The sequence below is a fragment of the Penicillium soppii genome (genome assembly GCF_028829465.1).
Source record: "Penicillium soppii strain IBT 18220 chromosome Unknown utg000003l, whole genome shotgun sequence".
NCBI lineage: Eukaryota > Fungi > Ascomycota > Eurotiomycetes > Eurotiales > Aspergillaceae > Penicillium > Penicillium soppii.
Window position 1 is genome coordinate 3,388,308 of NW_026643233.1, and position 15,121 is coordinate 3,403,428.

Genomic DNA, 15,121 nt, shown 5'->3' on the forward strand with positions numbered 1-15,121 from the left:
CTCTGGTACTGTGCTCGTTCAATATGAATTTCTATCCACGAGCCGCTTATCTGTAAGCCCAAAGCCTCACACATAGTCTTTGCTCAGCCCCAGTTTCATCTCACATCACAAATAATGTTTGCCTCGACCACATTGTACGCGTGTTTTATATAGGGCGCCCCTTGTTTACAAAAACGTTAATATTATGACTGCCAAAGTTGCGTTCCTTGTAAATGATTCATGTTCAGTCACATCCGAGGCCCGAACTAGGCAGGTTAGGGTGGCCAAAGCCCCCATAACTCAGACTTGTAGGCCAAAACAAGGTGACTCATTTGACTCCTGTCTTATGTTTTATGTTCCTGAGACTGGAAAAGAGAAGGCTCTCTTAATTTGTACACCACGCTAACTATATTAGTCCATCACATGATTTCTAGATGTACCCTGTTTTTTAAATGGTCTTTTACAACTGCGTTTCATTACCAATTTACTACACATTTCCTATATTCAACCCCACATTCAATCCCCCATATTCAATCCCCCATATTCAATCCCCCATATTCAACTTAGCCTCTATAACCATCATGTCTGTCATATTCAATACCCTCCCTCTTCCGCCTATCTCTGAATTTGGCGATGCATTCCGTAAGGCCTTCTCTTTATCGGTCATAATTGTCCTTGGGTACGGGATCTGCTGCTGATCCAATAGCCCTTTTAGCCAACGTAGCACCTGTCGATAAGCTGGTTCTCGCTCATTGGCTATAATGCAAGCCCAATATAGAAACTCTTACCGACCGAAGACTCGCCGATAATATCAAGTAGCGGGAAGTGATATCGGTTGGTTTTGTAGGTGCAGTCCATCCATAGAAAAAAGGGATTGCTCCGAAGTAATTCAATCGAACTACGGTGGACTAAGAATGCCGCAGTTAATTGGTCGTCTGTATCCACATCGTAGTGAATAATCCATTGATCATTGTCTTGCTTTAGTAGGTTTTGAATCTGCGAATAACCTCCTAAATCCGATTGCCGATAATCGAATATAAAACGCCCAATCCTATCAGGATTAAGGGTGAATTCTTCGCCTATTGCCTCACATTGATTCTTGATTCCTTGTGATATCATAGATGGAGAGGAACCTTGATGAATTCCAGCAATGACTTGGATTCTAAACCGATCGATCTGCCTTGTCTGGTGGATAGCAAAGGTATGACCTGGTTGTCGATCATGATTATGGCCACTTTCAACAATCTGGATATCCCAAAGCCCATGATTGCTGGTAATATCGGGATCGGAACGTAGGTGGAGGGTGGCACGGTATGGGCATTCGGTTGATCGGGTAGTCGATTGATGATTAGTGGTCTTTTGGGCTTTGTAAGCCCTACTTCGGGCGCATTGAATTCGAACCCTTTTAGGCTGGGAGCCTCGCTTTGAAACTGCGAAGCCCTGGGGCTGGGCGTGCATATTAATAGCCTCAATAGCCTGCTCAGCCGAGCGATAAAAGGGCTCGCCAAATTCAGGGATAGGCGGCAGAGGGAGGGCATTGAAAATGATAGACATGATAAATATAGAGGCTGAATATAGGGGGTTGAATATGGGGTTTAAATATGGGGGTTGAATATGGGGATTGAATATAGGAATTTGGTAGGAAATTGGTAATGAAACGTAGGTGTAAAAGACCATTTAAAAAACAGGGTACATCTGGGAATCATGTGATGGCCTAACAGGGTTTAGCGCGTGGTACAAAAAAAGGGAACCTTCTATTAATGTCAGTGGAGTGGGAATTTCAGTACTGGATCAATTGGGAAGAACTTATCAAGTGGCTCAGGCACAAGCCTGCTCGATTTTGTAGAGCCAAGTGAATAAATTTCCGAACCGATTGCCGGGGGTGAGGACTTCTTTATAGGCTTCTCGGCGTCAGTTACAAGCTGGGCAGGCAGCATTGAAGGACACTTGTCCTAATTCATGCCTGTGGAAAGCCTCGTCTTCATTCAACCGCAACTATTTGCAGCGATATTTTTCATGCTCTAGATGCTTGGCGAGAGAGACGAGCAAGAGTCCTCTTGAGCGACAGTATGTTGAGTTGGACAAGAAACGTTGGCTGACTGTTGAATCCTTCACAGCCCTTTCAAATTGAGGCACTGAGTAGTATTCAATTCGCAATGACAGGCTTATATTTCTTGATCTGATAACTCACCTGTGAATGACTCAATATTGAATCACCGAAAAGCGCCTACAATTTCATACTCGAAATATGGAATTTTTTCCTCGCCTCGCGTTAGTGTGATCTTGGTTGCTTTGAGCTGTAGGTCTGCACGACTAGACTGCAGAAAGCGAGATCATAGGAGGATGTGCTCGACACGTCAACCCGTTGAAGCTTAGAATAGCGTTGGCAACCCTCAATTTTCGAACTTGTGACCCTGAAACTACATTAAAAAAATTTGCTGTCTTCTGAACCCATTCGATTGATAAGATAAGTTTCTGAGGCGTTCAACGAAAGGGAAAGAAGTGTCTGATAGTATCCTTAACGAAATTTCATCTTTGGCCCTTAACTTCGTGAGGCTTGATCATTACCCTTAATCAACTATTCCTATTGTTGAATACACAGTCAACAGTCCGCTGAAGCGTAAAACAACTCCAGTCCGAATTTGAATGCTTTAATTGACCGTAGTGGTGGTTATAAACCTAGTCTATAACCACCTGCGCCTGTATAGTCTATAAGAGACACAGAGGATCAATGGAAATGGTATAATCTAGATCTTGATTTTCCCTGCAGACAAAATGGATACAAAACATAGCTCGACAGACCAGGAAATAGGAGATCAGCTGCCTAGTGAATTGCTCATCCTCGGCGAGAAAGACAAACCATAGGAAAATTCCGACCACGTCCCATTGGTAAGTGCGATGACTCGGCTTTGAATATTATTGCTAATAAATGCAGCCCTGTCTCTCCCAACAGGAAGCAGATACAAGACACGCCCGGGTGACCGAGCCCTTTTAACCCATCTTGAAGGTGCTAGCCGAACTCGAACGCGACGATCCCAAGTTCGCCTTTCCAGCAGCTCGACTTATTGGACTCTATCGACGCCTATGGGAGTCGTGCGTGTCTAAGTATATTGATGGCCAGAAGCTAGAGCAGGAAAACATGGTCTTGAAGGAGGCTGATACGAACCGGAGACAAAAGAGGGACGGTCTTTAGGCTCGTCACGACAAGCAGCTAGCCCGGCTGCGCTTTTTTGAGCAGGCATTGGATTTATCTAGGGAGAGGCTGGTTGGCGTACTCGATGACTGGAATCACCCCTCGAGACTCAATCTGGCAGGATTGTCGGACAATGCAAGAGAAAGGTGAAAAACTGTCTTTTCGAGGCGATGTGTCCTATTTCGGCATAGAAATACTATAGTTGACCTTTTCGAATTCAGTAGAACTACTGCTTAGAAAGCCTCTTCTATTTCTTAGTGATGCTGTAACAATGATACCTATAGTTTGAATAGATGGTCTGATCGAGTGGAGTCCAAGCAGTATACAAATCCAAGTTGATGAGCACTTGCCCCAGATTAAACCTGTCACGACAGCGGATAAAAGTAATGATGACACGTATGGGGCCTAGTCTGCCTGAAAAAACGGCCATCATCTTCGAGAAACCATAAGAAAAGTAGCCGGGTAATCAGGGCAAATAAAATTAGCATGATAATCAGTCTTGTATAAACTCTTCAGGGGTCATGGTAAAGGACTTGACATCCATGCTCCACAGTGGGAATAAGGCGGAGGTGGCAATATGTAGGTTTTCGATTACGGGGCCGCGCAGTTAGAGGTCTGGTGGGCTTTTAAGGTCCTTCACGCCGAGATGGTTGACTTATATACAACTTAAGTGGATTGGAAGATTGAAATGCTTCTGTGAATCTCTGTGCCTGTGACCAAATCCGGGCCTTATAAGCCATATCTAAGTTACATCAAGCTCCTGGGAGCTAGATGGATGCGAGGGGAGCCCATTGGTGCAACGCCATGACCTCACAACCATCTTCTTCCATGGTTGGTTGGAATTCAGCCCTGTCTTCTGGAAACGCTGGGGTCATTAATCATGCGATATAATTGGATTCTCCTAGTACAAGATTACCCACCGGGTGTTTACTCCCTGATTACTGCGAGCTAAGACGTATATAGATAATGTTAACCCTGCGACAGGTTCTAACGGTTGAAATTTTACAATCGACCATCTTTATTAGCTTACGATGCGGGTACTAAGTTCAATTGGTCTAAACTGTATTTGGGGGGATGGTTGTTAGGATTTGCATTTATACTGCAATCGCATCCACCTCCACCGCCCTTTTTTGTAAAACGAACGCATGAGTGGCCTCATATAATGTATAAATAACCTTGTTTCAATATGCTATTTATCACCACCCTCTTATAATGCCGCTAGAATGCGAGCCCGAGCGGATGTATTAATAAGTTGTGGGATCCCTCTTCTTTTGGAGCTACATCTATCTCTAGTTGTATTATGATTCTGATTATCACAATACCAACACTCCACATTATCTGATATAGATGGTTACTGGCCGCTCAAATCCTCGCCCCTAAGCAATTCTCTATTTTTAATTCAGCGGATTTGTTCTTGATTCGACGCGGCCTCACCGGACCGACCTTGCTCCCTCGACTATATATCCAGCTCTCTTTCTGCACTACGCGGGAAACAAGCTTTATCGCCCTTTTACATCCTGTGTAATACTCGCACAGAATTGCTTCAGGTTTTACCTTAAGTGTGACTGAATATCATGCATTCGATCCTCGCCACATCGCTCGTCCTATCACTCGCCCTCTTCTCCACAGCGGCGCTAAACCCCTGCTCGTTCGCGACAAACGATATTTCTCTAACAGAAGCCTAACTGATACAAATTGCTCCGCAATCAAAATCCTGCGACGACGCTCCAGCAAAGGGAGAATGTGCTACGGCAAAGACAGCCGCCGACTCCATCTCCTAATCTTTCAGTATATACAAAGTCACCAACAAAGCCGAACAAGTCGCAATCCTTAGCCTGATGGCCTTTGAAAGCAACGATTTCAAGTACAACAAGAACCATTTCCCCGGTACACTGGGACAAGGCAGTAAGTTCACCCGAAACCCACTGCACTCGGCCAGACCGTGAAGAACCTTATAGTAACTTTATTGGTGACCTCACGCAGTCAAGAGGAGCAAGAATAGTTTAGTTTGGCCATAACGGGTCACCTGTCGCTGCAGTCGTAGACGGTAGCGTCAGATAGGGCCCGTTCGCGCTCCCTTGTAGGGAGGCAATATGTCTGTATTGTAGTGGGTTCTATATACAGAGGGAAGGCGGGAGGGACAAAATCAAGACTTGACTGCGTGAGAGATGACGAGCTACCCGCAGAGGCAAGCAACTGAACTCGTGAGGCAGTTGTAGGAGGAAGAGGCCCTCAGTAATGTCGGTGTAGATATCACGTGAGGCTATGGGCATTGTGAGGCAACCCCAATAAAACTACTCCCTTTATTGGTGACCTCACGCAGTCAAGAGGAGCAAGAATAGTTTAGTTTGGCTATAACGGGTCACCTGTCGCTGCAGTCGTAGACGGTAGCGTCAGATAGGGCCCAAATGACCCGGCCAAACTAGGATGGTGGAGGGGACGGTGGGGGAAGCAGCAGAGACAGCGGGGCCGGCGAGCCTGTCTGGAACTGGTGATTGAGCTTGTACAAAACTGACGCGTTCGTCGTAAAATATACCCTGAAAGCTTCTGAGGTCCATCTCCCTAGCATTTGAATCTGGTCGTCGAGTATCCCACTATCGTGCGCATGCTGAGCTGCGCCCTTTCGAAAACTGTGACCCGAATAGCCCTCTGTCCGTAGTCCAAGCGCTCTTAGCTTAGTAGATAAGGTCGAGAGGAAGTTGTTGCGACTAAATGGTTTTCTGTGGAAGGAGAACAATGGGGCGTCGGGCCCTCTGGGGTCGAGAAGTAGCAGCTTCTGAAAGGCATTAACTGGGCACGCGCTATCTCCCGTCTTTGCAAGAATAATTTGCACCCCTTCGTGACGGCGGTCTGTCTTACTGCGCTTAAGTGTGAGTTGTGCGTGGTCTAACGAGGACGAGAACCTGACGTCGGAGCGCGTTAACTTTGTGGCTGAGAAGATAGAATGTGTGCTAAGGTCGTCAGTCTTGTAGGTGAATTCTCCGAGGCGAAGGAATCCAGTAAATGCTACCCGGCACGCGGTTGCAAAGTTCAAGTCGTCTAGCAGTTTCGCAGACATCTCCAAAGGCCGTGGTGGTAGTGCGGCAAGGCTCGCAGATAGTTTCGTAATAGTGTCACGCGAAATAGGTTTTTTGACCCGTACTTTTGTGACTGGGTTAAGTCTTCTCGCGCCGTCTATAAGACGCCGAAAATGCTTGTTATCGAAGATTTTATCGTTAAGGAAATTATCGATGTGGTAGGCTCGGAGAGCGGCTAGGTCGGCGAGTGCGGTGTCAGGCTTGACAACCTTTTGGCTGGCGTTACTAAGGAGTCGTGAGCTTAGCTATGAGGTCAATGACTGTCTTGAAACTGGCTATGCGGATAAGTTTTGTAGCGCGTAGTGTTTTTCGTAGCTGCGCTGAATAGAGAGGTAAACGGAACGTGTGTTGGCGCTGAGTCCGTTCTAGAGTAATTTTAGATGGCCGGCATTGAGCTGAGGAGCTCGTGAACAGAACCACGCGGGCGGTTTAATACCGAGAGGTCCTGCTAATGGGGACAAATGTTAGCAATGTCTTTAAGATTGTTACGTGAGAGCGCGTCTGCTAATGTATTTTCCCCGGAGGGAAGCCAGTGTGGCACGATGTGGATGTCTCTCGCCGCCGCTAGGATAAGCAGGCTCTTTAGAGGTGCGTTAGGCGGACTATGAAGAAATCCTTTCTTAAGTCCCGAGTGCGCTGTGGAGCTATCCGTGTGGATAACGAGAGTATGATGGAGCTAATGGTGGCTGAAGAGTAGGAAGCCTTGTAGGATGGCGTCTACTTCGTTGGTATTGATGTGCGTATGTGCGTCTTGAGCAAGGGCTAATGTGGCCGCATTGTTTGGATGAAGCTGGTGACAATGGGCTAGCTAGCAGTCTAATGTAGACTGGGATGAGAAGAAGAAGAGCCCCTGGCCTGTACTGGAGGCATCTGTGTAGAGATGCGTGATAGGGCGGCGGTAGGGGTCAATTAGGAGTACGCCGTTGAAGAGAGACAAAGAGTCCCTCCACCATTCCAAATCGTCACGTACCTCGTAAGGGATACGGCGGCGCGCACTACTACCATGTGGGAAAGCGGCTTGGAAGGTGTATAGAGACTGTAATCTTGTTCTTCCAAGTCGGACAACTCTTGAACAAAAGGCTAATAAGCCTGTGAGACGCTCTGCTTGCTTAAGGGAGAGACTCGCTGCGTTCAGGGCAGCTGCGGCGTCTAATGTGGCGCGGCATAACTTTTCTGGCGGCAGACGAGCTTCTATTGCAATAGAGTCGATCTGGATACCTAGGACTGTAATACAGGTCCCTTGCTGGTCCTTTTTGGTATTGCGAGGAATACGTAGATAGTCGGTGACTCTGTTGTAGACCTTATCAAAAAGACCCGTGGGGTCGGACACTGAGGGAGACTGAGTAATTGTGATGAAGTCGTCTAGGTAATGATTGATATGGAATGTAGGGAGGAGGCATTGGAGTATCTAATGGAGTGCCTCGGCAAAGAGGTTGAAGAGAAACGGGGCCGTTGCGAGGCTAAAGGGGAGGCAGCATTCGACATAAGTGGAATCGGTCCACTGGAAGGTAAGGAGGTGCTAATTATCCTCGGTAACGGGGACTATTCGGAAGGCGTCCTTAATGTCTCTCTTGATTATTGTGCAACCTGGGCCAGCTTGTATGACCTGCTCGTATATGTCATCGATTGACATATATTCGATAGCTGACCAGGGGTCCGGTATGCCCTGGTTAACGCCCTGTCTAGGGGGCCAGGATAGATCATGGATACGGCGCCATCCCCCGTCGTGCTTAGGGACTAAACCAAGCGGTGAAACGAAGGAGGACCTAGAGGCTAGCCGAACACGACCGAGGCTGAGATCCTCTGCTAGTTTGGCTGTGATCATGTCGGGTTCATGTATGTGATGGTTAGAGGAGTGGCGAAACTGCTTCTTGCCCCTATAACCGACTTGAGCACCGTAGGTCAGAATGCCAGCGATAGTGGACCCGAGATCGCCCGGATAGTAGCGTAGAAGATTGCTCCAGGCTTACGCATACAGTGGCGACGGAGAGGACTGTAGCCTTGGGAGCTCTGGGTTGAAGACGGGGTATTGAACAGCAGTGTTTGGTCGGGGCGGTTGCCCCTGTGGTATGAGGCTTAGGGATAGGGGATTGAGAACAACGTTGTCGGTGATATTGGTGCAGTTCTCAAGAATTGTCACTTGCTATTTTTTCTTGCGGCAGGAGGAGGCGCCATGCTCGCTTAGGCCGCATGCCGTGCACTCATGACGTCTCTTACAGCCTTCCTAGGAGCACCCTATCGAGTTGAACTTATCGCAAACTTCTGTCTTATTATTCGAAGATCTGGTATTCCTAGCTTAACGAAGCCGGGTTGGAGGGTTTGTTAGTGACTTCGCAGACACGGTGAGATTGTGGCGGAGGTATTTCTCGCGAAATGGGCCCGTGACCAGGTAGCTGTCCGTCGATAACTCTCCTTTATCCATCATGTATTAGTGGAAATTAAGGGCAAGTGGGAGAACTGCTTCTGACCACTGATAAGTCTGAGCGAAGTCTAGGATCTGCCTCATAAACATGAGTAGATTGGGAACTGCTTTAGGATGTTTTTCGCCGAAGAGATATCCTACAACAGCCAGATAGGCAAGAAAGCAGGTTGTCTATATTTGAGGGTTGGGGCCCCAGTCCTTAAGCGACGCTGCTGCCTTTTTGAAGCCTACTGTGCCTCCTAACTCGGTCATCTTGAAGACTCTGTCCTCCTGATCTAGCTCGGTGACTGACTTCTCTTTGAAGCGTATGAGTTCAGTCGCCTTCAACTTCCTCTCAAAGACGCGAGTAAGAAGGGCGGCGGAGACACCAGGAAATATGTCGATGAGTGGTTTAACTTCGGGGAGTGGCTCACGGTTTTCTTCGAGAGTATCATCATCTTGAAGGTCCACACGAGGCCTTCTGCGGCGGAGGTCGGTCTCCGCTACATCCAATTCAAGGCGCCTAGCCCGGTCTCTCTGTATCTGTCCTAGCCAGCTGGCACGGTCTGCCGTACCTATGGTTTCCCAAATGTGGGCCGGCGGCCAAGCGGAGTCGAGCGGGGTAGGAGTGGCACTGCTAGACTGGCTGAACGTCATGGTGGAGAGCGATATAGTCAAAGCCTATCGGTGCTGTTGTCCTGGAGAAGGACGTGAAACAAAATCAAGACTTGACTGCGTGAGAGATGACGAGCTACCCGCAGAGGCAAGCAACTGAACTCGTGAGGCAGTTGTAGGAGGAAGAGGCCCTCAGTAATGTCGGTGTAGATATCACGTGAGGCTATGGGCATTGTGAGGCAACCCCAATAAAACTACTCCCTTTATCCTCCGTCATTTCCATAGGCATGCCGGGGGATCGACCCCTATCCTTCCCTCGCAACTAGTGGTAGATACCCCGGAAAAAAGTGCAAAAATCCTACCTAGGACAGCTGAAGTATCGCGTTTTTCAAATGATACTTGAATTCGCATCGCATTGCGACTGGCTCACAATAAACCCTTTTACTGTGCTTAATCCCCTCGTAATAACTCTCTAGGAGTTGTTATTGATAGATCAGGGCCAGACTTCAATTTGAGACCCCCTGTTTCCCCAACCCGAGTGTGGGACATACAGTTTAATGTTAGGTTCTATGTTCAATAAATGAGACGAAAATCACTTTCAGCCTAGGACGAGTCCCTTTTTAGGTTTCAGGACAATGATCATGGGATTATGACGTGGGCACTGCCTAACTGAGTGGAAATGCAGCTAGTGGCAATGACGGAGATGAAGGTTGTTGAATATCACGGTCACTGAGATAGTCACAGGGGCTGGGAGCACGTGCATACATATATACCTGTCTACCAGCCTTGTATCTAACACAATCAACTCCCCTCAAGAACATGAATACTAAAGCATCACTTATCAATCAACAGTAGCGAAGGAGATGAAAGTGGTGAAGATGGTGAAGGTGTAATCAACGTTAGGTCGGTCGTGCTTTGAGCATTCACACTTCGTTTTCTAGATTTTGGCGTCGGACTGGTATGAATATTGCCATTCTCATAGCGAGGCTACACAGCCTTCAATTCTGCTGCCTACCAGAAAAATATTCATCCCGTTGATTTTAATAGGCCCACAACTATACAAATAGCCTCAAAAATCGACAATGCTGACCGGGGTGGCATTATAATGTACTGCGAAATTCAAAACGTCGTGTCAATTATTATATCATATTTAGTGACTATTTAAGGTTGCTAGTCCCGCGAAGTAAGGTCAGCACACCCACGTTACGCTACGCTCGAGCTCAGCTTCAACACACACACGACGCAAGCGGGTGCACACGGTATCTGTGCCGGCAGGTCATGGCTTCTGGAAATCAATTGATTAGCCAAAGTCCCGTCAAAATTTTAAAAACAAAAAAGTGGTCAAATGGGGGAGACCAAATCTCCGATGAATGCTGCGTCAGTTGCATGATCCTGCTGGTTTTACTCTTTTCGGGCACCTCCCCAGAGCATCGTATCACTGCCGTCGAGAATGAAGTGGAGCGGTCAGTGGGAACATTGACGGCGACAATTCCCAAAATTCACCGTCCACCTTTGGATCAAGCATTTACCCCGATGACCCTGGCATCGAATCTGTTGGCTTAAACACAGTCTGCATAAGCTCTGCAGCGAAAGACGGGAAATTATAGGAGGACGTTCCCTATCAAGCAATCTCGGCTACCATTAGTGAATTTGCTAGATACGAGTCAAATCTCGACCAAAATTGAAACTTTGAAGAGACGAGGCTGGCCCAAGTTGAAGCGACTGGGTCGAGCTGTTTAACGCAATTCAAGACGGATTTCGCGTCTTCGTGCACACTTGTCATTCTTACAAGCAGAGCTCGAAGAATGGACATCATCGCGAGATGGCTCAGCAAGGACAACTCTGTGCAAGCAGGAGCTGACTGAAAATGAGTTCTCCCCAGGTCGGATGTATCTAGTTGGATCTTTTTTGGTCCAGTATTATCTCCAGAAATGGAATGAGGAGCCAATTGATGGAAATAGGGTGAATATTCCGGGGTTGATCGCTCTGTTAATTGACCAATTCCCTTGCCTACATGCGTGACATTGTTTTGTTTTTTTTTTTGGTTATTTTGGTCGGAAGTTGTCAGGAAAGTGGTGATCAGCATCGTATTAACCCAAACGGTACCTCTGAGATTCTAGAGGATTCGATACCAGGTATTCTCGAGGGTATTTTAACCCCCTCGAGCCCAGTAGATAGGAAAGCAAGAATCAACACTCTTTTTATCGTATCTTTTGGTATTTCCCCTTTTTGATTCCGTTGCCTTTCGCTGGCCAGTAAATCCGGTGTATTTCCACAGCTATATAGAGCATTCCTGATATATTCACTGAATTCACTAATGGAAGCCGGACCTTCTTGATAGGGAACGATATCTTGTAATTCCCCTTCTTTCCCTGCGGAACTTGTGTGCCCTGTGCTTGAGCCAACAGATCCGATACCAAAGTCATCGGGGCAAATGCTAGATCTAAAGTAGGACGGTGAACTTTGGGCATTGACGCCGTCGATGTACCTGCTGGCTGCTCTGTTTCCTTCTTGACGGCAGTGATACGATACACTGGGGAGGTACCCGAAAATAGTAAAAACAACAGGATCATGCAACTGATGTAGTTTTCATTGGAGATTTGGCTTCGCCCATTTGATGGCTTCTTTGCTTGTAAAGCTGTGCCGAGCCTTTGCTTAACCGATCAATTTTCAGAAGCCATGACCTGGCTGTCACAGATACCGCGAGCTTCCACTTGCACCGTAAGTGTGGTACCTATTGTGCATAAACTGACCTTACTGCACGGGACTAACAACCTTAAATAGTGATTGAATACGAGATAATCATTGAGACGAGTTTGAATTTGGCAGTACATTATAATGCCATCCCGGCCAACATTGTCGATTTCTGAGGCTACTTGTATAGTTGCGGGCCCTTTAAAATCAATGGGATGAGGGCCGTTCTGGTAGGCAGCAGAATTGGAGGCTTTGTAGCCTCGCTATGGAAATGGCAATGGTCATACCAGCCTGAAGCCAACATCTAGAAAACGTAGCGTATATGCTCAAAGTACGACCGAGCTTACATTGGGTTGACCATGATGATCTTCACCATATTTACTCCTTCCATTGTCATTCAGCTAGGGAGCGTCCATGTTCTAACTCCATGTTCGGACTCGCATGGACCACTGGAAAGCAGCCGGGACTTGGAATAAGAGTTTTCTCGATACCAACTGAGTACCAAGCTTGGATTGCGTATCCCAAAGTCGGGTTGGAGGAGCAAGCCGCCCTGAGAAGAACTGTTGGCTTAGACTATCAACATCCAGATCTAGAGAGCTATTACAAATTGTGTACGCAAGAAATTTCACCGAACGCCAGTCACTATGAGATGTAAATTCAAGTGTTAATTGAAAAGTGCGAAAATTCAGCTGTCCAAGGTAATGTTCTCTCTTTTTTATCCGGGAAATCCGCAGCTGGTTGCGAGCGAACGACAACCGACCCCCCCGCATGCCTATGGAAATGACGCAGGATAATGCGATGTATACTTAAAATTCCGATCAAAGCAAGTATGCCCCCGAGAACACTACTAAGTACAAGTACCACGCCCTGTTTTGAAAGCTCCACCGATATGTTACTGCCTGAGATTGCCGTGTCTTGCCATTTAGGGTTTGAGGTTTTTGTGGCTGATGGGGGTCCGATCGTCTACGAACTAGTTTGAGAACTGGTTGTTTCTGTCAGCGTTCTTAAAAGGGTTTGGAAATTATGAGTAGTGACCTCAGATGAAGAGTGTCTCGTCGTCTCACTGATACGGCCAGCAACAACAGACCGCTCGGTACCAGAATATCTGTTGCTTGTCGTCTCTTTCTGTTGAGGGGTCCCCTTGCCATTTTCTGCGCCTATCCCCCGCGGGGGTACCTGGAGTCACGGTGACTCCAGGTTAGGTTTTTCTTTTACTATGGAGGGGGGAAAGTGGGTCCATACCCTGACTTCAGGTTAACTTCTCACCCTGACTCCTTTGGTCTAGAGGCCTCCGATCAGTCTGAAAATTTGGAAAGTTATAATGGCACATATGAATTTGCCCCCATTTGCTCCGGAGCTTGCACAGCCCTCTGGTTGTCGAGAAAATGGTGATTGAAAATGTCGGGTTTTTCGAGATATTTTGATGGGGTGCGGGAATCTGGAGGTGCGACCGGGGCCTGAGGCAGCCACTTGGTCACCACGATAAGATAAGCGGGTCGCATCCTGACTTCAGGTAAACTTCGCACCCCCACTGCCGAGGGCTACAGACCTCTGATGGATCTGAAATTTGCAGAGGTTATAATATAGAGTGATTTATTTATCTCTGTTAATTTTTAGAATATAGGAGCATATATATGTGGGGTGGAGGGTGATCAAAAATGGGAGATGTTTTGATGGGGGACAAGAAAGGCTTGGCACTACAGCCATACAATACTCCCATTCCCATTTCATATCTTTCAAACCATCCATGTTATTCACACTATATATGCCATTCATGGGATCCAGCCATTGGTTTTTTTCACCACATTCATGTTACTCGCACTATGCATGGCATTTATGCTGCTCACCATATTTATATTATTCACTATATTTATGTTATTCACCATATTTATGTTATTCACCATATTTATGTTATTCACCATATTTATGTTATTCACCATATTTATGTTATTCACCATATTCACGTTATTAGGCCATTCATATTGCTCAGCTGTTCGTGTTGCTTACCATATTCATATTATTCACCCATTCATGTTGATCAGCCATTCATATTACTCAGCTATTCGTGTTGCTCACTACATTCATGTTATTCAGCTATTCATGTTGCTTACCATATTCATGTTATTCACCCATTCATGTTGCTTACCACATTCATGTTGCTTACCACATTCATGTTGCTCAGCTATTCGTGTTGCTCACCACATTCATGTTATTCAGTCATTCGTGTTACTCCGCCATTCATGTTATTCAGCCATTCCTAACATATATGCCATTCATGTTGCTCAGCTATTCGTGTTGCTCACCATATTCATGTTATTCAGCCATTCAAACCAGATTAGGCTAATTGTTATATATATATATATGATGAATGCCGTGCTATATGAGCAATTAATGCCCTAGGAAAGGCTGAATGCCCTGCCTGCCTGGCCAATGGCGTGTTGAGCCCATGTGGGCAACGACTGCCTTGAGATGGGATGACTGGGCGACCTAGATGGCCAATGAATGACCTGGGCTGAGCTGAGTGCCCTTCCTGTGTGGCCAATAGCGTGTTGAGCCTATGTGGGCAATGAATGCCCTCCTTGGCTGGCCAATGGGCTGCTGAGCCTGTGTGGGCAGTGAATGCCCTGCCTGGCTGGCCAATGAGCTGCTGAGCCTGTATGGGCTGGGAATGGACTGAAATGGGATGACTACCATGCCTTAATGGGCTGAGGGCCCTTCCTGGCTGGCCAATGAGCTGCTGAGCCTGTATGGGCTGGGAATGGACTGAAATGGGATGACTGCCATGCCTGAATGGGCTGAGGGCCCTTACTGGCTGGCTAATGGGCTGCTGAGCCTATATGGGCTGGGAAAGGACTGAAACGGGATGACTGCCCTGCCTAGGTGAGCTGAGGGCCAGCCTATGTGGCTAGTGGCAGCCCTGCATATGTGGGGAATCAGTGGTTGACCTGTCAATCTAAGGCCCGGGCCGAAACGCACTATGTCGATCATCGTATTCTATATATAGTGTGTGCAGGTGGGGTAACGGGGGCTGAAACGATCCCCCGGCCTATTTTGAAATTCTTCTCACACTAACCTGCCCGCCCTTTCTACTCTGCTTTTCCTCTCTCTTTCATCTTCGTTATCCTTCACTGTTTTCTTTCATTACTTACCCCCACTACCACA

At 47.0% G+C, this 15,121-nt stretch overlaps 5 protein-coding genes across 5 annotated transcripts; all 5 read right to left on the minus strand.

The window, feature by feature from the left end:
* Positions 1-635: 635 nt before the first annotated feature.
* Positions 636-1,533, minus strand: N7529_003421 (uncharacterized protein; the record flags this gene model as incomplete). The annotated part of the gene is made up of 2 exons (XM_057238948.1): positions 636-706; positions 768-1,533. 2 exons carry the CDS (start codon positions 1,531-1,533, stop codon positions 636-638), a joined length of 837 nt encoding a protein of 278 aa, XP_057101559.1.
* Positions 1,534-5,594: 4,061 nt separating this feature from the next.
* Positions 5,595-6,230, minus strand: N7529_003422 (uncharacterized protein; the record flags this gene model as incomplete). The annotated part of the gene is made up of 1 exon (XM_057238949.1): positions 5,595-6,230. The coding sequence occupies one exon, from the start codon at positions 6,228-6,230 to the stop codon at positions 5,595-5,597; it is 636 nt and encodes a 211-aa protein (XP_057101560.1).
* An 827-nt stretch (positions 6,231-7,057) lies between these two features.
* Positions 7,058-7,734, minus strand: N7529_003423 (uncharacterized protein; the record flags this gene model as incomplete). The annotated part of the gene is made up of 2 exons (XM_057238950.1): positions 7,058-7,611; positions 7,695-7,734. The coding sequence occupies 2 exons, from the start codon at positions 7,732-7,734 to the stop codon at positions 7,058-7,060; spliced, it is 594 nt and encodes a 197-aa protein (XP_057101561.1).
* A 34-nt stretch (positions 7,735-7,768) lies between these two features.
* N7529_003424 (uncharacterized protein) lies at positions 7,769-8,074 on the minus strand (the record flags this gene model as incomplete). Its single annotated transcript, XM_057238951.1, has 1 exon — positions 7,769-8,074. One exon carries the CDS (start codon positions 8,072-8,074, stop codon positions 7,769-7,771), a length of 306 nt encoding a protein of 101 aa, XP_057101562.1.
* Positions 8,075-8,842: 768 nt separating this feature from the next.
* On the minus strand, positions 8,843-9,307 carry N7529_003425 (uncharacterized protein; the record flags this gene model as incomplete). The annotated part of the gene is made up of 1 exon (XM_057238952.1): positions 8,843-9,307. One exon carries the CDS (start codon positions 9,305-9,307, stop codon positions 8,843-8,845), a length of 465 nt encoding a protein of 154 aa, XP_057101563.1.
* Positions 9,308-15,121: the final 5,814 nt, after the last annotated feature.